General features: G+C 45.6%; 2 protein-coding genes across 3 annotated transcripts in view; both read left to right on the forward strand.

Moving 5' to 3' along the window:
• The window catches only part of STIM1 (stromal interaction molecule 1), a 214971-nt gene extending 212179 nt beyond the window's left edge, over positions 1-2792 (forward strand). The window contains exon 12 of one of the 2 annotated variants that reach the window (XM_049780499.1): positions 914-2792. In XM_049780499.1, coding sequence (XP_049636456.1) covers positions 914-1415 — 502 coding nt within the window. In that variant the 3' untranslated portion in view covers positions 1416-2792. The remainder of the gene's footprint in view (positions 1-913) is intronic. The other variant, XM_049780500.1, reaches the window with a different exon arrangement.
• Positions 2793-11397: 8605 nt separating this feature from the next.
• RRM1 (ribonucleotide reductase catalytic subunit M1) overlaps positions 11398-22630 on the forward strand; it is a 51399-nt gene continuing 40166 nt past the window's right edge. The window contains exons 1-3 of the mRNA XM_049780259.1: positions 11398-11574; positions 19432-19520; positions 20361-20538. Coding sequence (XP_049636216.1) covers positions 11556-11574; positions 19432-19520; positions 20361-20538 — 286 coding nt within the window. The 5' untranslated portion in view covers positions 11398-11555. The remainder of the gene's footprint in view (positions 11575-19431; positions 19521-20360; positions 20539-22630) is intronic.

The raw sequence follows: 22630 nt of genomic DNA on the forward strand, positions 1-22630 counted from the left end.
AATGTCCCATCATCTTCCTACACCTTTCTGCATTTTGCCAGCAGAACTCTGAAAGATTTCCATCCTTTTTATGGCCAGTAAAAGTATGAACTCTCAAACACTTCTTTGTGACCCCTTGCCCCTTTGAGTCCTGTGAGAGGGTTTGAAAGAGACAGTATCCTACTCTTTAGGGTAAGAACTTGTTTGCAAGGCTGTTCTAACCTTTCCTCCCTAGCCTGCATCAGGCCCCCTCGCTGCATGCGCCCTGTTTTTTGAGGCCTAACCTGGGTAGGTTAAAATTTAATCTGGGCATAATAGAGGAAGGTGGGTGGGTGGATAGTTAAGTGGTTACTCCAAGCTATAATGGTTTCTGTATTAATTAGAGTCCTAAGAAATCTAACCGGCTATGAAAGGGCAGAGATTTTTATTGAGGAGGATGCCTGAGGGGTTTAAATCTCTGGTTGTACCAGTTTAGCACCTAGGAATTCATCAGGCACAAGAGAGATCTTTGTCAGACAGATAGTTATGAATGACATTTGTTTTTGTCTTGTTTCATTTACTCTTCCTATTACTTTCTCCTTTCTCCTTCCCCTTGGTCCTTCTTTCTACATCCTCCTTTTGCTTTTCTTTCTCCGCTATCTTACATTTTTCTCTCATCTGTCCCCATTTCCTATTTTGGCTTCCCCTCACCTTCTACTTGTAATACACTCACTTTTCTCCTGTTTTTCATTCCTTTTTTAAATTTTTTTCATTCCTTTTCTTCAATGACCTCATCTTATTTTCTCTCTCCTACCCCTTATGCCACCCCCATTTTCCTGTCCTGTTCTTGTTTTCTCATGTTGTCCCTCTTGGCTTTTTTCATTTTCTTCTGTCCTGCCTTACCCACCTCCCACACCCTCTGTTTCCCTTTCTTCCTCTTTGTCCTGTTTTCCAGGGATTTGACCCATTCCGATTCGGAGTCCTCCCTCCACATGAGTGACCGTCCGCGTCTGGGAACCAAGCCTCCTCAGATCCGTGCTGTAGATGAGGCTCTCAGTGCCATGACTTCCAACGGCAGCCAGCGGGTGACTGAGGGTGTGCACTCAGGCGCTCTGGTGGAGAAAATGCCCGACAGCCCCGCTCTGAACAAGAAGACGCTACTGGCGCTGAACCATGGGCTGGCCCACAGCCTGATGGAGCTGAGCTCCTCAGCCCCACCTAGTGGTTCTCCACCTTTGGATTCTTCCCGTTCTCATAGCCCCAGTTCCCCAGACCCAGACATGCCATCAGTGGGGGACAGCCGGGCCCTGCAGGCTGGCCGAAATACACGCATTCCCCACCTGGCTGGCAAGAAGGCAGTGCCCGAGGAGGATAATGGCTCCATTGGTGATGAGACAGATTCTAGCCCAGGCCGGAAGAAGATTCTCAAAATCTTTAAGAAACCTCTTAAAAAGTAGGCAGGATGAGGGTGGTAGTGATAAGACAGTATGTCCTTCCCTGGACTTCTGCCTGCCTTTCCTTCCCTTCCAAGATATGTGGCTCCTAGAATGGGGCATGGGAGGGGCTGGCCCAGGGGCCTGAGCACTGTACATACATGCCCCCTGCATTCTTGGGTTCTTCAACATTATTTATTAACTGACCACCATGGCCTGCCTGCCCTGCCTCCCTCCCGACCATGGGCTGAGGTCGTCACTCCCTTTCCACTTCAGTGCATGTCTTAGTTGCTGTACCCTCAGCTCCCAGCTCCACCTATGGGGTCCAGCTTTTGTCTCTGATGTCCCAATTTTGAGGTTTGGTTTATTGTTTCTCTTCGTGTCCTGCTTTCAGGCTCCTCCCTCCTACCACTCCCCAACTTCCCCTAGCAGCTGGTGGGGAAGATAAGAGTCACTTCTGACACCTGTGCCTCAGGTCTGTCCTCCCCACTCCGCCCTATGGTGGTTCTGTTTAAACATCCCGCCTTAGGGCCCACATAACTGAGGATTGTTTTTTGGAAATCTGGTGGGCCAGAGAGAACTCTATGCTCTCAGTTTCATTTAAGCCTAAAGAGGTCCATGTGGAAGTGAAATCTCTTCTCAGAGAACAAGCCATTCAAGAATTTTGAGAGGCAGGCTACAAGATAGATTGGGAGAGACTTTCTTAGTTCGAAGATGAGTCACAAGCTCATCAGTCACATTTTTCTCTTCTGTCATCCACACCTGCCTCTCTGCTCCCCAATACCACCAGAGGGTTTGTGCAAGGTTCTGCTGCCCTGTTTTTCTCAAGCACCAAAGCTCCTGGGGCTCAGGATCATCATATCCCTGGCCACAGGACCAACATGATACAGGGATCCAAAGTAGCAGGGCCACCGGAGCTGTCGGGCAAGGTTAATACTGCTTTTGAACCAAAAATACAGTTTAGAATTGAAAAAAGAAAACTCCTGAATTTCCCAAGTGCCTGCACCACACATCCTTGTCAGATCCCATTTTCATGTTATTGAATAGCCTGGACCAGAGGCTCAAAAAGAACACAGCCAGCTTTGAGAAGGGGGGGTGGCAAAGCAAGATGGTGTAGGTGAAGGCGGCTGTGTGACCACTTTCTCCCACCCACCCTCTAGACAATTCTGTCCCTTACCTCTTTTTGCTATGGCTGTAAAGGTATTTTCCCTCTGCCCCATTCCCTGCCATGCCTTTGCCCTGGGATCCTACTCTGGACCTTGGGTAGGGGTGCCTGGGGCTGGTCTTAGGAGGGTGCTAGGCTATAGACTGCCTTGTACCCCCTGGGCACCTTCACATGAGTTTTTCTGTGTTATTTCATAAGACTATTTGAAGTCCAATAAAGCATGTAGGAGATTTTAACTTCTTCTGGTCTTGACTATATGTTCTCTCTGCTTTCTGTAGCATAGTAGAAAGGATATGAAAAATGTCTTTCTCCAGTCAAAGGACAAATTAAACTCTACTACAAACATCATTCTCTAGGGAAATTGAACCTGAGTCTGTCCCAGGTCAACTGCGTGCAAGACAAAAGCCTTATTGCTGTGCTATCATTCTGGCCCCAGAAGATGTAAACTATTAAGATCAACACAAAAATTCAAAAACCAATCAAAAGATGGGGAGAAGAGAACAGGGATTTCTCTGAAGACAACCAACTGATAGCCATCAGGCACATAAAAATACTCATACTCTTATTAGGGAAGTAAAAAATCAAAATGACTAAGATATCTCAGGGGTTACTCCTGGCTCTGTGCTCAGAAATCGCTCTGGTCGAGGGACCATATGGGATGCTGGGATTGGAACCCAGGTCTGTCCTGGGTTGGCCACATGCAAAGAAAATGTCCTACCTACTGCTGTGCTATCTCTCTGGCACCTCTAAGAGACACCTTATAATCCAGCATACAAAACAGTAACTCAATAGGACATACAAACACACCATTATTTTTTTTTTTTTTTTTGGTAGTTTTTGGGTCACACCCGGCAGTGCTCAGGGGTTACTCCTGGCTTCATGCTCAGAAATTGCTCCTGGCAGGCACGGGGGACCATATGGGACGCTGGGATTTGAACCGATGAACTCCTGCATGAAAGGCAAACGCCTTACCTCCATGCTATCTCTCCAGCCCCAAACACACCATTATTAATGGTAGCATTTAATACAATAGATAAGGCCTGGAACCAATCTAGATGTTCACCATTAGATAATTGGATAATGATGTGGTGTATATATACACAATGGAACATTATGGAACTTGCTGTAATATGACTGGAACTGGAAGATACCATGTTAAATTCAGGATAGACACAGGATGATCTCACTTATATGTGGTTTTTAGAATAACTGGATTAGGGAATTCAATTAAATTTTTTTGGCTTGAGCGATAGCATAGTGCAGGAGTGGCGAACAAGTTTGACACAAAGAGCCAAAATTTTAAACTGTGAGAGTCAGCCACACCACGCAGTGACCTGCCAAAACAGACAAACACACATAAGCATATAATTTTAACAATAATCTATTAAACACATATTAAATTTTGCCATTTTGAGTGAAGGTCAAAATCCTGCAGTGATGGTGAGGGTGTGCTGCGTCCACACTAAGAACTAATAGCAAGATGTGACCCAACATGATCCACACGAGTCCACCCCGCTCGCTGGCCCGTGCAGTTGTTTCTGAGGGATGGGAGATGGGAGGACCCACTCGGAGATCTCTCCTCAGAGGTCCCTCCTCAGAAGCAGCAGAACAAAATCCAAACTTGGCAAAGAGCCACAGTATACAAAATAATGATAAGAGGCAAAGAGCCACATACATTTTGGCCGGGAGCCACATGTGACTCGAGAGCTGCGTGTTCGCCACCCCTGGCATAGTGGATAGGGCATTTGCTTTGCACTCGGCCAACCTGGGTTTGATCCTTGGCATCCCATATGGTCCCTCGGAGCCTGCCAGAGTGCAGAGCCAGGAATAACTCCTGAGCACCACTGGGTGTGACCTTAAAACGGACTAAAACAACCCATTTTTATTTTTTACCCTTACCTGGTGGTGCTCAGGGATTACTCCTCGCTCTGCTTGAGGAATCGTTCCTGGCAGGTTCAGGGGACTATATGGTATGCTGGGGATTGAACCTAGGTTGGCCTCGTGCAAGAAGACAACTGCCCTACCCACTGGTATTATTGCTCTAGCCCTATGAATTCAATGTTTTAAAGGGGGCTGCTGCCTAGATCCCCTTTGGTCCCAAAGTATAGAGAGGACAGAAGGAAAGACATAAGCAGTGTGTGGAAGGGAGACAAATGCAGTGTAATGGGAGTTGGGGTGGGCAGAAAGCAAAAGAATTCAGGTACATTGTCGGTGTAAAGGAATGATACAGCTAAATATCTGAACCACGCAGTCAACAACACTGAAATCATGAGATCTAAACTTCAACAACAAAACTTAAAAATATGCCTGTTGGGGCCGGAGAGATAGCATGGAGGTAAGGCGTTTGCCTTTCATGCAGGAGGTCATCAGTTCGAATCCCGGCGTCCCATATGGTCCCCCGCGCCTGCCAGGAGCGATTTCTGAGCCTGGAGCCAGGAGTAACCCCTGAGCACTGCCAGGTGTGACCCAAAAACCACAAAAAAAAAAAAATATGCCTGTTGGAGCCAGAGGGATAATACAGTAGATAGCATGCTTGCTTTGCATATGGCTGACCAGGGTTTGAACCTTTTGGCATACCATATAGTCCCTTGTGCCCAACAGGTTTAACCCCTGAGCACCACCGGTGTATCCTTAAAACATAAAAACAACCCCCCAAAAGATGCCTGTCAAGATGTAGACTGGGAGGGTTGTGTGTGTGTGTTATGTGTGTATGTGTGTGGTGGGAGAGAACCTGGTGGACAAAAGTTGACACTGGTTATTAGTGTTGCAGTTTTCTACAATTTCTCTAGCTTGCCTCCATGGAATTTGGTAATTCACATGTAAACGGCGAGCATTTGTGTGTAGGGCTGAATGTTCCTCTACAGGTGATTTAAATATAGGCACTGCTAGCAAGTCAGCAGTTTTATTTCCTTGAGCTATCGGTCCTTGGAAGACCTGAGTGGACTCTAATATGGGTGATGAAGATGGGCTCAGTTCGTTTTTGAAGAAGCTGCTGTAATCGTTTAAGTAAGTTCTGTATGATCGGGTTATTAACATTAAGGGAAGCAGTGCTATCACATGACATAAATTTACCACATACAAAGAATCAGAAACTATATTCATGGCTTCAGATACATTTTCTAATAGGTAAATTAACGTTTCTAATTCAACTTTCTGTGCAGATTTTTTTTTTTTTTTTTTTTTGGTTTTTGGGCCACACCCGGTAATGCACAGGGGTTACTCCTGGCTATGTGCTCAGAAGTTGCTCCTGGCTTGGGGGACCATATGGGATGCCGGGGGATCGAACCGCGGTCCGTCCAAGGCTAGCGCAGGCAAGGCAGGCACCTTACCTTTAGCGCCACCACCCGGACCCTTCTGTGCAGATTTATATTTGGTATCTATGGTCATATTAATGTTGTCTCTGGTTATTCCTCCTTTTCCATTTTGGGATCCATCGATGTAAAAAACCTTAGCATTGGGAATAGGGGAATCCTGAACAATTAAAGAAATAACAAACAGTTTTCTTTAAAAAGTCCCAAGTTTTTCCTTCTGGATAATGGGAGGATATTTCTCCTGTGAAATCTGAGTGGGCCCTTTGTAGAGATTCATTAGGAGGCAATATTGACTCAATTTCCTTTTTTGGTATTGGCAAAACTATTATATCTGGGTCAAAACGTAGTAAAGATATAGATCTGAGTCTTGCCTTGATGATAATCTCTGAAATCAGTTGCAAGTAGGGGACAACTGAGCGAGGCTGTTTGTTGTGTAAATACACCCATTCCAAAGGTCCTGACTGTTGCATCAAGGCCCCTGTGGGGGTTTCTATATTAGGGAAGATGAACAGAAATACCTTTTCTCCTGGGATGAATCTTAAGAGAAATGATTTTTGTAATCTGCTCAAGAAGATGTCCAATTCATTTTTGGCAGCTGTTGTTAAGTTTATCGGGCTATCTAAAGCAGGGTCACCCTCCAACATTTTAAACAGATTAGATAACTCTGCACTCGGTATTCCTAGTGCAGGGCGGAGCCAATTTACGTCACCTAAAAGTCTCTGAAAATCATTAAGCGTTCTGAGGTTTTCTTTTTTTTTTTTTTTTTTTTTTTTTTTTTTGTGGTTTTTGGGTCACACCCGGCAGTGCTCAGGGGTTATTACTGGCTCCATGCTCAGAAATTGCTCCTGGCAGGCACGGGGCACCATATGGGATGCTGGGATTCGAACCGATGACCTCCTGCATGAAAGGCAAACGCCTTACCTCCATGCTATCTCTCCGGCCCCGGGGTTTTCTTTTTTGATAGAAATTTTTTGTGGATGTATTGACGTCCGGTCCAAAATAAAACCCAAATATTGATATGGTGGCATTATCTGTATTTTTTCTAAAGCTATTTTCAGTCCTGATGTTTGTAAACAGTCAATAATATAAGAATATAAGTCCTTGGGCCCGGAGAGATAGCACAGCGGTGTTTGCCTTGCAAGCAGCCAATCCAGGACCAAAGGTGGTTGGTTCAAATCCCGGTGTCCCATATGGTTCCCCGTGCCTGCCAGGAGCTATTTCTGAACAGACAGCCAGGAGTAACCCCTGAGCACTGCCGGGTGTGGCCCAAAAACCAAAAAAAAAAAAAAAAAAAAAAGAATATAAGTCCTGTAAATCTGTTTCATTGTTCATTGTGATCAAGATATCATCTGTGGGGCCGGAGAGATAGCATGGAGGTAAGGCGTTTGCCTTTCATGCAGAAGGTCATCGGTTCGAATCCCGGCGTCCCATATGGTCCCCTGTGCCTGCCAGGAGCAATTTCTGAGCATGGAGCCAGGAGTAACCCCTGAGCACTGCCGGGTGTGACCCAAAAAGCCACAAAAAAAAAAAAAAAAAAAAAAAAAAAAAGATATCATCTGTATAATGAAATATCATGGCTTGAGGAAATTTTTCACGAGCAGGGCTCAAAACCTTATCTACAAAAAACTGACACATTGTTGGGGAATTCAGCATGCTTTGGGGGAGAACAGTCCATTGGAAATATCTGCAGGGATGGGTATTATTGAGAGAAGGACCTGAGAATGCAAAACGTTTTTTTATCATCTGGGTGGATAGGAATATGGTAGAAGCAGTCTTACAGATCAATTATAATTAGTGGCCATTCCTTTGGAATAACTACAGGTGATGGTAAACCAGTCTGCAATTTGCCCATAGGTATCATGGATAAATTTACAGCTCTAAGATCCATCAAAAGTCTCCATTTACCGGATTTCTTTTTTATAGTGAATATAGGTGAATTCCATCGAGAAAAAGATGGTTCAATATGTCCTAAACTTAGCTGTTCCTCCACTAATTCTGTCAGCACCTTTAATTTATCAGTTTTAAGGGGCCACTGACCTGTCTAAATTGGTTCGTCAGATTTCCATTTTATTTTTATTGGTGCTGGTGTTTTTATGGTAGTGGCCCCTACTAAAAATTTTGGGTTTTTAAATCAAAAGAAGGTTCGGGCTCTTCTGGAGCTAATGGGATGTGGAATTCTGCTTTCCACTGGTTCCACTCGTTCCAATTTTAGTATATGTGCTGCCGATTAAGAACTTGGATTAAGTTCAAAAGCCTATTGATCATCATTGCAGTGCCCCCCCCACTATGCAGGGGGTATATTCGTCTTCCTCCAAAATAAGGGCCTAATTCAATGACCTCAAAGATGGACTTTCTGGTCTACCTGGACTTGAATGAAAATGGGTTCAGAGAGATAGCATGAAGATAAGGCATTTGCCTCACATGCAGAAGGTCATTGGTTCGAATCCTGGTATCTGCCAAGAGCAATTTCTGAGCGTGGAGCCAGAAGTAACTCCTGAGCACTGCCAGGTATGACCCAAAAACCAACAACAACAACAACAACTACAAATAAAGAAAAGGTGCTTCTTCTCGCCTGCTACACAACCTTTCTGGTGTCTCATCGAAGGATCTATGTAAGTCTTAGATTTATCTTCTCAGGAGCTTGTAGTTGATTCCTTGATACATGTTTCTGGTTTTAGACACCCTGTGTTTAGGTTAGAAGATTTTCTTTACATTTTCCTGTGATGCGCTTTTGCAAACAGCCGCTCTTTTATTATTGACTAGTTTTTCCTTTAATAATTATAGACAATATTGTTTGTTTACTAAAAACAAACGGGGGAATTGTTGTGTATTAAATATTTTGGGGGATTATTATGTTACTGACCCTACCCTGATCGGTGATTGTGCCCTACCCTAGGGTGTGACCTGGCATTCTGCCCCCACCCTAGGGTGGTACCTGATTCTGCTTCCACCATTGGGTGGTATCTGATCCCACCATTGGGCGGTACCTGATTCTGGGGGATAAAAACAGGGTCTGTGGAAGGCGAGAGGCTTTGGGCTGGAAATGATGCTGAGTCTTTGGACTTCAGTCTTGTCCACCGAATAAAGCTAATATTTCCACAAGCCTGACTGTCTGTGAGCTGTTTACCCGCCGTTTCACCTCAGAACCATCAGCTGGACAGGGTGGCAGATGCATGCTCCCAGCTGGAGAGGAAAGACCTTGTCCTCCATCCCTCCATCAGTCAACCTCTTCAGGGGCTGACTTGCAACAATTCGATTAATGCTAAAACATTGGATATCTACAACTCAGCTATGAATAACCAGGTGCTTTTGTGTGATATAAAGGTTAAACTGGGGCCAGGCGGTGGCGCTAGAGGTAAGGTGCCTGCCTTGCCAGCGCTAGCCTAGGACGGACCGCGGTTCGATCCCCCGGTGTCCCATATGGTCCCCCAAGCCAGGAGCGACTTCTGAGCGCATAGCCAGGAGTAACCTCTGAGCGTCACTGGGTGTGGCCCAAAAAAACAAAAACAAAAACAAAATAAATAAAAAAATAAAGATTAAATTGCAGTTTTCCCTCTACTCTCCTGGTACTCTTTTAATTAATGCCTTATCTTGATGGATTGTTGTAGTGATTGGAAAAGTTAAAAACATGAGCAGAAACCCTTTGGAGTCTCTCCACCCGAAGCTCCTCATCACCCCAAGGCCCGCAGGGCCCCAACATGCCCGGTCCAAGCCCCCCTAGCTCCGAAAACCCTGTCATCTTACTTTTTGTTATCAATAAGTCATTTCCACCTTGTTAGCAAAAGAGGGGAGCTCTGAGTGGCCCATTCCGAGAACCCAGTAGAGATAAATAGATCATAAGCCATAAATTATGATTCAGAACAGACGGATCCAAACCTCTCTTTTACCTTGGTGGAAAGTGGAGTGGGGCCACTGAAACAATTTATAAAGTCTTTAAGGGACCTAAAATGGAATGAATCTAAACACAAAGATTCCCAGCAACAACTGCCCCTCTTCTTCCTGCCACACTCTCAGTGTAATGTGGTGAAGTAATCAGTCAGAAAAAAGTCCATTCTTGTATCCCTTATCTCCGGGTACCTGTTACAACATTTTTAATTTAAAAAGGGGGGTCGGGGCTGGAGAGATAGCACAGCAGTAGGGTGTTTGCCTTGCATGCAGCATCCAGGACAGTGGTTCGAATCCCATATGGTCCCCGAGCCTGCCAGGAGCAATTTTTGTGCACAGAGCTAGGAGTAACTCCTGAGTGCCGCCGGGTGTGACCCAAAAACAAACAAACCAAAAAGGGTGGTGGTGGAAATGATAGCACAGTGGGTAGGGCGCTTGCTCTGCAAGAGGCTGACCTGAGTTCAATTCCTAACTCTATACAGTACCTTGAGCTCTACAAGGAGTGATGCTTGATTGGAGAGCCAGACCCCTTTACACCATTGGGTGTTTGGCAACACCCTTATTCCTGGCTTTGTAGGAGAAAAGAAAGGCAAAAACAAACAAAAAACAACCAATAAATTGGGGCCGAAGCTATAGGTTTGCTTGTACGAGGTGGACCAGGATTTTGCAGCCCGTGAGGTCCCCTGGACCAGCTGAAGTAATCCCTGACCACAGGCCACAGAGCCAGGAGTAAGCCTTGAGCAATGCAAGGGTGTGGCCCAAAGTTATTTATTTATTTATTTTTACTTTTTTTGTGGTTTTGGGGCCACACCTGGTGATGCTCAGGGGTTCCTCTTGGCTATGCGCTCAGAAATCGCTCCTGGCTTGGGGGACCATATGGGACGCCAGGGGATGGAACCGCGGTCCGTCTAGGCTAGGGCCGGCAAGGCAGACGCCTTACCGCTCTGTGCCACCGCTCCGCCCCCCCCCCAAGTTTTTTTTTTTTAAAGCAAGCCAATCACATTGAGAGAAAATGTTGAAATCCATGTATCTGCCTCCTGCACAAAATGATCAAATTCCAATAATAAAAACTCATAAATCCAGGGGGCTGGAGAGAGAGCATGGAGGTAAAGCATTTATTTGCCTTGCATGCAGAAGGACGGTGGTTCGAATTCCGGCATCCCATATAGCCCCCCACATGAGCCTGCCGGGAGCGATTTCTGAGTGCAGAGCCAGGAGTCACCCCTGAGCAAAGTCGGGTATGACCCAAAAACAAAACAAACAAACAAAACCTCATAAAGTCCATTAAAAGTGCGGGAACTGTGCATTCCTCGGAGGCGTGGTGCAGGGAGCGGCATCCGCTGGGGCAGCCAGCCAGTTGCTTCCCGCGCGCCCGCCGGGCCAAACCAAACCAAGTGGGGCTTGGCCACGCTCATCCGGGGCGGGGCCACGGCGGCGCGGCGGCTCTGCCACGCCCCCTAGATCCCCGCGGGATCATTTGCATAGATTTTGCCCTTCTCAACAGGGCGGTGAGCGCAGCTCCTTCACGGAACCCTTAGCCACACCCAACATGGCGGCGACAGGGGCCCCCTTTTGCGCCGAGGGGGCGTGGCATCCGAGTCACGTGGTCCGCGAAACTCCGTCGCGCGCTTTCGCTTTCGCCTGCGCGGGAGAACGGAGTTTTGCCGCCTCAGTTTGGAGTCGGCCAGAGTGCTTGCCCGGGTCCCCGTTGCTCACTGAACCTCCGGCCCTGCCTAAGCTTACCGTCGGCGCCTGCGCCTCACCCAGAGCAGAGAGCAGAGCCCACGGTCGCCGCCAGCAGGGATGCATGTGATCAAGCGAGGTGAGAGGCCCGGGAGCGGGCGCTGTGGGACGGACGGACGGACGGACGCGCGGGCTGAGGCTGCCCGAGCACTTGGCCGCGCCCGCCCGCCCTCCCGCCTTCCCGCCCGCGCCTGCCCGGCTTCGCTTCCCGCCTTGTCTTGGCAGCCGTGCACGCGGCCTTGCGTAGACGGACGCACACTCGGATCCTGCTGGCCTGGTCCTGCTGCAGCCCTTCTGCACGCTCGCGCCAAGAGCGAGCCCCATGCATGGGCCTGGAGAGGGAATTGGGGGGGGACCCACATTTTTTGGAGTTTGCATCTGGCCGAGCCCGCTTGGGTTTGGACTTAGGGGTCAGCAAGATATTAGTGTCCTCATATTGCTCCAGCACCAACTCTGGTCATCATCTTTCTGTTCTAGATCCCTAGTTACCAAGGCCCAGCCTTGGTTTCTTTTTTCTTCTTCTTTTTACCTTTCGCTTCTCACTCCTTTCTTTTCCATTCGTTTATTTATTCTGTGCACAGTGGACCCACTTTGTGAAGATCTCACGTTGGATCAAGTCATCCTTGAAGTTTGTGTTCTTAGGAAGCCAGCCTGGGGTTGTCAGCTAGAGCAAAGCAAAGCTAGGAGAATACAGCAAGCCAGTTCAATTGCAGTTGCAGACTTACAAAAAAAAAAAGTAGATGCCCTATATATTGGTTTTTTTGGTTTTGGGGTCACTCCCGGCTTTGCTCAGGGGTTACTCCTGGCTCTACATTCAGAAATCGCTCCTGGCAGGCTCATTTGGGGGGCCATATGGGGCGCCCGGATTCGAACCACCGACCTTCTGCGTGAAAGGCAAACGACCTACCTCCATGCTATCTCTCGGGCCTGTCCCCCCAATTTTTTTTTTTTAACCCCGGTTGTGTCCATATCAGGGTGTACTCGTGTGGAGGGATTCGGTGTTGCCTATGATTGAACCTGGCAGGCTGTGCACACCTGGCGCCTGACTTCTGGATTGATGGGGCAAATTTACGCCAGATGCCTGACTCGTTCCTGAAACTTAGCTCGTGCTGATTGAGCACTTTGTTTTATTTTAAGATTATTTTTTGTTTATTTTGGGGATTTTAGGGCCACCATTGGCAATGCTTAGGTTTTGTTCCTAACTCTGTTAAGCGATCACTCCTAGTGGTGGTGGCTGGGGATTGCCTAACGGTCAGCCTTATCCACTCACTGTCTCTCCTGTCCTGGGCATAAATATTTTACCAGAAGGGCTGGAGAGAAAGCACTTGCTTCACAGGTGTCCTTGTCCAAGTTTGACATCCTCACCCCCATTATGGAGACCGACTTTCTAAATGACTTTCTAACCATATGGTATTGGGTTTTTGGCAAAGAGCCATTAATCAGATGGGTAGTTTTGTTGGCAGGTTTATTTTGGAAACCCTTGATAAGGCAATATGGGGACCCTGAAAAGGAGGGACTTTGATCTTAGGCAGGCATCTAAAACCCTTTCCTGATCTGGGGAGTGACAGTGACAAACGAGGGCTTTTGATCTAGGCAGCGTCCTTGAATTTGTCCTGTGTTGGAGATTTGGTATCCTTTAATATCTGAGGGAGTTTGGAACAGAGACAGTCCCGACTCAGCTGTAAGAGATAACTGAGTTTGGCTGCCCAGGCATGTCCTCACAGGAAGAGGCTAGAAATGGTATTCTTCCTCAATAGGTCCTGCCCCAAATAGACTTCCTCGAGACCCAACCCGTTTTGAGTCAGCCCTTTTGCTTGGCTGTGTGACATAATAACGGTGTTGTTCCTGCTTTGGGAATAGATAAAACATCACTTATAATGGAGAACTGAAAGAGATGGGAACACACAAGTTTTGTTAAGCAATACAGTTATTTGAAAACTGTAATTGCTTGATAGATACTTGGTGGACTGATTGTTTTGTCTAGGAGGCTTTGTGTTAAAGATAGGACTTTGTTTTCTAGCACAGGGCTTCCCCTGAGTAGAGGCCCAAAGGATGAATGAGAATTTTTTTTTATTTGGGCCATACTCCGAAGTGCTCAGGGGTCATTCCTGTTGGTGCTCAGGGACCATATGGGATGTCAGGGATCAAATACAGGTTGAACATGTGCAAGGCAAATGCCCTATGCTCTGTGCTATTGCTCTTGCCCCAGATATATATATTTATATTTATATATAATTAAGTTTATGGGTCATACCCTGCAGTACTTAGGGTTTATTCTTGACCTTGTGCTCAGGGATCACTCTTGGCAGGACTCACAACACCATATGGGATGCTAGGGATTGAACCCAGGTCAGCTGCATGCAAGGCAAGTTTTTTTCCCCTTTGTATTTGTTTTTTTGGGCTATACCTGGCAGAACCCACATGGCTCTGGACTCAGGGGTCAGCAAGTACCCTAATATCATTCAAGCACCAACTCTGATCATCATTTGTTCTAGATCCCTAGTCTTTTCCTTTCTCTCCCACCCTCCTTAGTTTCATGTATCATTTCTTGTATCATAAAATATTTTGTGTGTTTGCCTAGGATTGGGAATGAGACCAGGGCTTTTTACATACAACCCACAAACTCCCCCACTGAACTATATTCTCTTGCCCACTGTTATTTTGCCAATCATTGCGATTCCTCTGCTGGCCACTGAGATTATATGTTGTGGGTAAGTATGATTCTTGCTTTTTACATTTTTAGGCCATACCCAGTGGCACTCGAGTTATTGCTGGCTCTGTGCTGGGACCATATGGGATGCAGGGGGATCAAACCTATGTTGGCTGCAAGCAAATCAAATGCCCTACCTGCTGTGTTATTTTTCCAGCCTATGATCATTGCTTTTACAAACTGGGGCCAGGAACACTTTTCTTGCATATGTGAGGCTCTGGTATGACTCTTGGCACTTTGACAACAACAAAGCTATTGAGAAATAGACAAAAATGTTAATATGGTATTGCAGGTAAAATATAGACCATGGGAGTCCATGTATTCAGTTACTCAGTATTTTTTGGCACCTTTGTTTTGAGTCCTGGACAAGTCATTCAACAGTGATCAAAACAAGCTAAATTCTTTTTCCCATAGAGTTTACATTCTGGTATGTATGACAATGGTAAGAATTAGTTAATTTTCAGTTAATTAACATTGTAGTTAATGTGTAGTGACATAGTGATGGTGAAACAATGTAGTGTGAATAGGATTAAATGAAAGGTAATTTTGGGTTGGATTCTCAGGGGTTGCAGATCTTTGAGTTAATCTCTGAATAATATTGAGAGCCAGATCTGTTGCCTGAGAGCCTAGAGAAAGTACAGAAATTAGTGTGCCTTGCATGCTGCCAATCCACTTCCCAACACATGTTCCCTTGTACCATAGGGTCTGAGCAGCACATCTTTTGGCCCTTGTATTGAACCAGTGGTAGTTGATGAGAATCATTGGGAGTAACCCCTGGGTCTCCTGAGCACCTCTTGACCCCATCACAAAAGATCTGTACCCAGGGGCCTGGAGAGATAGCACAGCGTGTTTGCCTTGCAAGCAGTCGATCAAGGACCTAAGGTGGTTGGTTTGAATCCCGGTGTCCCATATGGTCCCCTGTGCCTGCCAAGAGCTATTTCTGAGCAGACGACAGCCAGGAGTAACCCCTGAGCACCGCCGGGTGTGGCCCAAAAACCAAAAACCAAAAAAAAAAAAAAAAAGAAAAGATCTGTACCCAGAACAAAGATCTGTACCCAGAACATTTTAGGTAGGGGGAAATAGGAAGTGTGTTACTTTGTAGAAGAGTTCCATCTTTGGGTGGGTTTTTTTTTCTTGGTTTTGTTTTTTGTTTTTAATTTTTGTTTTTGGGCCACACCTAACTGCGCCCAGGGGTTGCTTTTGGCTCTGCATTCAGAAATCACTCCTGGCAGGCTTAGGGGACTGTATGGGACTCGGATTGAACTGGTTGGCTGCATGCAAGGCAAACGCTCTACCCTTTGCTATCACCTGGCCCTAATTCTTTGTTTTTAAATATTTATTTATTTGTTGAATGGGCCACACCTGGCTGTGCTCAGGACTTGCTCTTAGTTCTTCACCCAGAGATTACTTCTGGTAGGCTCAAAGGACCTTACGAAGTGTTGAGGAATAACCTATGTTTGTAAGTCAGCCAAATGCAAAGCATGCTTTACCAACTGTACTGTACGCCAAGCCCTTGCATTCCTGGACTTGTATTACAGAATCTCTCCGTAAAAGAATTAATATTTTATTTTTTAAAACTACAGAAGATTTTTTTTTTTGCCTTTTTTGGGGGGGCACACTGGGTGATGCTAGGGGTTACTCCTGGCAATGTGCTCAAAAATCGCTCCAGGCTGGGGGCACCATATGGGTCGCCGGGGCAAGATCAGTTCTGGATCAGCAGCACGCAAGGCTGCCCTGCCACTGTGCTATCGCTCTGGCCCCAAGATAATTTTTCATTGAATGCAACAAAGCAAGATCTGAGGGAGAAGGAAAGGAATGTGCTCAAGAGAGAACACGAGCTTGAAAGAGCAAGTAAGCAGAAACAGATAACATACATATGTGAGGGAAATAACAGGCTTGAAGGAACAACCATTGGAAAAAAAAATGAAAGAAAATAGTTTATGATCTAGGGGAAACCAGGGAACTGAAGGAATAATGCAGAAATTTAGAGCTCCTGCCTTGCAGTTGTATGGTCATGAATTTAAACCACTAGGGTCCTGCATGTGCTGAACATGATTCAGGCATATATGCTACCTGTGAACCTTGCCACTGGGAGTGATGTCCATTTACACTGTAATCAGGTATGTATAAGCAACATAAAAATATATACCCCTGACATAAACTACAATCAGAGGTGTGAGTATCACAGCTAAGAAGTGTGGTTTCTGGTAAGCAGTGAGCACCCCTGTGAACAACACAACCAAAACTTGTGTGCTTCAACTAAGAATGAAACCTCAATGAATAATACCTCAAGAATGTTAGGGCTACACCCTGATATGTGGCCCCTATTGAACATGGCCAGATATGTATGTAACTTGTGGTCCTTGTAACAACACTCAACCATATCAACAAAGGGCAGTGGAGGTGGTGATTAAAAATAATGGAGGAGGGCCCAGAGAGATAGCACAGCGGTGTTTGCCTTGCAAGCAGCCGATCCAGGACCAAAGGTGGTTGGTTCGAATCCTGGTGTCCCTTATGGTCCCCCGTGCCTGCCAGGAGCTATTTCTGAGCAGACAGCCAGGAGTAAACCCTGAGCACCGCCGGGTGTGGCTCAAAAGCCCCCCCCCCCCAAAAAAAAATAATGAGGAAATCAGATGGCATTCTGGATTCAGATATAGAAGAGGTCAGGGTGAGTTGTGGTTGGGCAGTTTTCATAAATGTGAGCTGGAAAATGAGAGGAGTTGATGGAAAGGTAGGACAGGGGCTTTTCAGCAAAATAAGAGATGGGATAATGTGGGTGTGGGCATGAGAGACGCTGCTGGGACTTTAGGTATTATGAAGAAACCACAGAAGTATTGCAGAATTTTTAGTTTGCTATTACTTGTGATCACCTCTGTTTTGTTAACCAGTTTGTAGAGCATTGAGGGCTTCACTGAGCCAGAGTTAAACATTGTATATGTGATTTTTGTTTAAGATCAAAATGGTGATTAGAAATCTCAGTTTTCAGGGGGCCAGGGTGATAGTGCAGTAGGTAGGGTGCTTGCTTTATGTGTGGCTGACCTGGGTTTGATTGCAGCACCCTGTTTGGTCCCCTGAGCCCACCAGGAGTTATCAGACAGAATCAAGAGTAAGCTATAGCCCTGCTGAGTGTGGACCTGTTTTCTTCCCAAAAAAGAAGATTCAAGTTTTCTCAATGTAGAAGAAAAATACTGGCATTAAATAACTTCTTTCATAATCCCCTATAGAGTTGGCCACTACAGCCATGTGCTTGGCAGGCATCTTACTTCATGTACCATCTCTCCAGTCTCAGCATCTTCTTTTTTGTCTTTTGGGCTATAACCAATAGAGCTCAGGAGTTCCTTTCTGGCTCTGCTCAAGAATCATTCCTGGGTGGCTTGGGGGACCATGTGGAATGCTGGAGATTGAACTTGGGTTGGCCATATGCAAGACAAGCACCCTACTCCCTGTACTATCACTCTGGCCCTCAGCATTTTTATTTTTGGGGTCATACCTGGAGCTACTCCTGGCTCTGCACTCAGAAATCGCTCCTGGCAGGCTGGGGAACCATATGGGATGCTGGAAATCGAATTCTGGTCTGTCCCGGGTTGGCCACGTGCAAGGCAAATGTCCCACTGCTGTGCTATTGCTCCAGATCCCTTAGCATATTTTTATTTATTTATTTATTTTTGTGGTTTTTGGGTCACACCCGGCAGTGCTCAGGGGTTATTCCTGGCTCCAGGCTCAGAAATTGCTCCTGGCAGACATGGGGGACTATATGGGACACCGGGATTCGAACCGATGACCTCCTGCATGAAAGGCAAACGCCTTACCTCCATGCTATCTCTCTGGCCCCAGCATATTTTTTAATGATAGTTTAGTATTGGTGTTCCTTTTCTCTTGAGGGGAGGGGCAGGCAGGGCACACTTGGCAGTGCTCAGGGCTTATTTGGCTCTGAGCTCAGGGATCACTTTTGAAAGTCCTAAGGTACCATATGGGATGCTAGGGATTTAACCCAGGTAGGCTGCATGTAAGATAATCACCCTGTCTACTGTACTACCACTCTGGTCCTTATCTTTTTGTTTTTTCGTGGTTTTGGGGGGGGCATACCTGGCGGCGCTTGGGTTACTCCTGGCTCTGTGCTCAGAAATTACTTCTGGCTGGCTTGGGGAACCATATGGGATACAGGGGATTAAAACTATCAGCTGCATGCAAGGCAAATGCCCTTTCACTGTGCTATCTCTCTGGTCCTCCCTTATTTTATCTTTTGATAGATTGATAGTTACTATATAATAGAAGCACTTTAAAATTATTTCTTTGCCACAGTAGGCTATGTGAAGTAGAAAAGTATAATTTGTCTCCAATTTACAAATGAAAATCTTTTTATATTAGTTTTTGGACAATACGCATCAGTGCTCAGGAGTCACCCATATGGTGCAAGATTGTCAGCTCTAGCCCTTTGAGCTATTGCCATGGTCCCATGGTTTTTTTTATTTATTTATTTTTTTATTTTTTTTTATTTTTTTGTGGTTTTTGGGTCACACCCGGCAGTGCTCAGGGGTTATTCCTGGCTCCAGGCTCAGAAATTGCTCCTGGCAGGCACGGGAGGACCATATGGGACGCCGGGATTCGAACCGATGACCTCCTGCATGAGAGGCAAACGCCTTACCTCCATGCTATCTCTCCGGCCCCTGTTTTTTATTTTTTCATTGCTTTCGGTATGTACTCTACCATTAAAGCCCTCACTTTAAAAGACTATTTAGGGGGCCAGAGCAGGTAGGGCATTTGTCTTGCATGTGGCCAAACTGGGTTTGATCCCCAGGCATCCTGTATGGTCCCCTGAGCCTACCAGGAGTAATTTCTGAGTGCAGAGTCAGGAATAACCCCTGAGGGCCGCCAAGTGTGAGCCAAAATCCACTCCCCCCCAAAAAACTTAGGTTTTTGTTTTATTTTTCTAAGGATAACATGCTATCTTTATTTTTTTTGTTTGTTTGTTTTTTGGGGGGCCACAGCCGGCTGTGCTGAGGGGTTACTCCTGGCTATCTGCTCAGAAATAGCTCCTGGCAGTCACGGGGGACCATATGGGATGCTGGGATTTGAACCAACCACCTTAGGTCCTGCATTGGCTGCTTGCAAGGCAAACACAGCTGTGCTATCTCTCTGGCCCCAAGGTTTTTGTTTTTGAACCACACTTCTCACCCCCTAAAAAAGTGCTAACATGAATTATATAGTCTTTTTTTTTTTCCCCAGATGGTCGCCAAGAGCGGGTTATGTTTGACAAAATTACCTCAAGAATCCAGAAACTTTGCTATGGACTCAATATGGACTTTGTTGATCCTGTAAGTAAATAAATGGCTTTGTATCTTGGATTCCTTGCATCGTTTGGCTGGCTCCCCCCTCCCACATGGCTTTTATCTCTGGTTTTTTTTTTTTTTTTTTTTTTTTTTTTGGAGGGGGTTGGGTATTTGGGTCACACCTAGTAGTACTCAGGGGCTGTTCCTGGCTTTGTTCAGGGGTCACTTATGGCAGCGCTCCTAAGTGGTGCTGGGGATTGAACTGGGATTGGCTGTATCCAACAAGGCAAGTCCCTTGACCTGATTTTTTTTCTTTCACTCACCATGGCAAGCTTCCTATTAAAGACCTATTCTTTGTTTCTAGTTCTAGCCCTTTTCTCTTGTTGGCCCTTCATTCACATGGGGTTCCTAGGATAAACCCTAGGTTAGTTATGTGAAAGATCAACAGCCTACTCACTGTCTTATTGCTCTGGCCCCTCAAAATATTGGAATTTTGGGGGCCACATCTGGCTGATCATGAATTTACTCTTGGCTCTGCACTCAGGGATCACGCCTAGCTGTCTTGGAAGACTATACGGGATGATGGGGATCAGGTTGGCCATTTGTACGGCAAGGGCCCTACACACTGTACTATTGCTCTAGTACCCTTAAAATTTGTTTTTGTTTTTGTTTTGGGGCTACACCTGGAGGTACTCAGGGCTTACTCCTGGCTCTGCACTCAGGAATCACTCTTGGCCTGAAGAACCTTATGGGGATCAAACCTGGGTTATCCTTGTGCAAAGCAGGCACCTACCCACTGTACTGTCACTCCAACTCTTTTCACTGCTGTTTTATTAAAATGTTGGTTTTTAGAGAAATGCAAATAATTTTCTTTGATTTATTTAGGCTCAGATCACCATGAAAGTAATCCAGGGCTTATATAGTGGGGTCACCACTGTGGAACTAGATACTTTGGCTGCTGAAACAGCTGCGACCTTGACTACCAAGCACCCTGATTATGCTATCCTGGCAGCAAGGATTGCTGTCTCTAACTTGCACAAAGAAACAAAAAAAGTGTTCAGTGGTAAGTTTAGTAAAAGTTATAAAGAAGCAACATAGTATTTTCAGCAGATTTATAAAGGAACTAGAATGAAACTTTGAATGTCAATCAAAAAGTTACACCTTTAGGGGCCAGAGAACACAGTAGTAAGGCATTTGCCTTGTATACGTCTAACCCAGTATGGACCTGGTTCGATTCCTGGCATTCCATATGGTCCCCAGAGCTTGCCAGGAGCGATTTCTGAGCAGAGCCAGGAGTAACCCTTTAGCATTGTTGGGTGTGGCCCCTAACCCATCAACAAATAAATAAATAAATAAATAAATAAGCTGCTTATAAAAAAGTTACACCTTTAACAAAACAAGTTGTGCAATTTAGTGGTAGAGAGAACTGAACTTACTTTCTCCAGGAGGCTTTTTGCTGACCTGCATAAATTAATGGGTCAGTTAAAACTTTCTTTTATTTTCCCCTTTTTTTAAATTTTGTGTTATACCCCGCAGCACTCGGGATACACTTGGCTCTGTGTTCAGAATCAAAATGGGCAGGCTTGGGGGACCATATAGAATGCTTGGGATCAAACCTGGATGCAAGGCAAATACCCTACCTGCTGTGCCATTGCTCCAGCCCAGAATTGCTTTTTTTTATTCTCTAAGGTCTAGATCAATTATGTGGGGCCTTAATTAAATATAATAACCCTTATTATTATTCTCCCAAAATTGACCTACAGATTGAAGTTGATCCTGAACCTGGTGACTGCTCAGTGTCAGAAGCACCTGTCTTTAGATTGTGAGCCAATGGTTCAGTCTTCTGCACTAACAAATACGCACTAGATGTGATCGTGGAGATACTTCCTGCCATTGGGGATCCTACCATTAAAACAAAGTGCACCATTAAAACACTCTCGTGCACTGCAGTGAAATGTCCAAACACCGAAACTTCAGTTTTCAACCCCGGTGACCACCTCTCCTAAAGAGTGTGCAAGCACTCTTGGTCAGGTGTGCAATCTCCAGTGAACATATGTGAGATTTTACATAAATGAACGCCACAAACGAAGTTGTATTGTGTAAACAATGCAACCAGGATGGGTGTAAGACTTTGGTAATCACATCTTGTTCAACAACAAATGGGAAAGAATGCACATTTAAAAAATAAATTATTGACTGGAAAGATGGTACAGTGGTAGGGTGCTTGCCTTGCATGCAGCCCATCTGGGTTTGTTCCCTAGCACCCCATATGGTTTCTTGAGCCCTCTGGGAGTGGTCCCTGAGCATTGTCAGGTGTGGCCCTGAAGTAAACACAAAACCAAAAATATTCAATCTGAATCAAAACTCCAGTATTTGGTGTATATAACTTTTTTGGGGGCCATACCCGGCTGTACTCGGGTTTCTCCTGTCAGACTCGGGGGACTATGTGAGATGCTGGGGATCAAACCTGGGTCTGTCCCGGATCGACCACTTGCAAGGCAAATGCTTACAAATGCCTTACTGCTGTGCTATCACTCCAGTCCCCAAATATATGTATCTTTTACACATAAATATATAGGACCAGATATTGCTATGGTGTCTTGAAGAGTAAAGTCAGGGCTTAATAAATGTGCATTATCAGGGCCCGGGCGGTGGCGCTAAAGGTAAGGTGCCTGCCTTGCCTGCGCTAGCCTTGGACGGACCACGGTTCGATCCCCCGGTGTCCCATATGGTCCCCCAAGCCAGGAGCAACTTCTGAGCACATAGCCAGGAGTAACCCCTGAGCGTTACCGGGTGTGGCCCAAAAAACCAAAAAAAAAAAAAAAAAAAAAAAAAATGTGCATTATCAGGAGTTATTTATAAGTTATACTTATAAAATTCAGAATTTTACATTGAGTTTCTGTTCTACAATTTTGGGAGAAATAATTAACTTTAAAACAGGTGAGGTTATTTTTGCTTGAATTTTTTTGGCCAGTAATTCTCAATGGGGTTGGGATGGATATCAGAATTCTGGAAATCATTTCTTTTTATTTATTTATTTTTTTTTTTTGGTTTTTGGGCCACACCCAGTAACGCTCAGGGGTTACTTCTGGCTATGCGCTCAGAAGTCGCTCCTGGCTTGGGGGACCATATGGGACACCGGGGGATCGAACCGT

Source organism: Suncus etruscus, chromosome 9 (assembly GCF_024139225.1).
Source record: "Suncus etruscus isolate mSunEtr1 chromosome 9, mSunEtr1.pri.cur, whole genome shotgun sequence".
In the NCBI taxonomy this organism is placed as follows: domain Eukaryota; kingdom Metazoa; phylum Chordata; class Mammalia; order Eulipotyphla; family Soricidae; genus Suncus; species Suncus etruscus.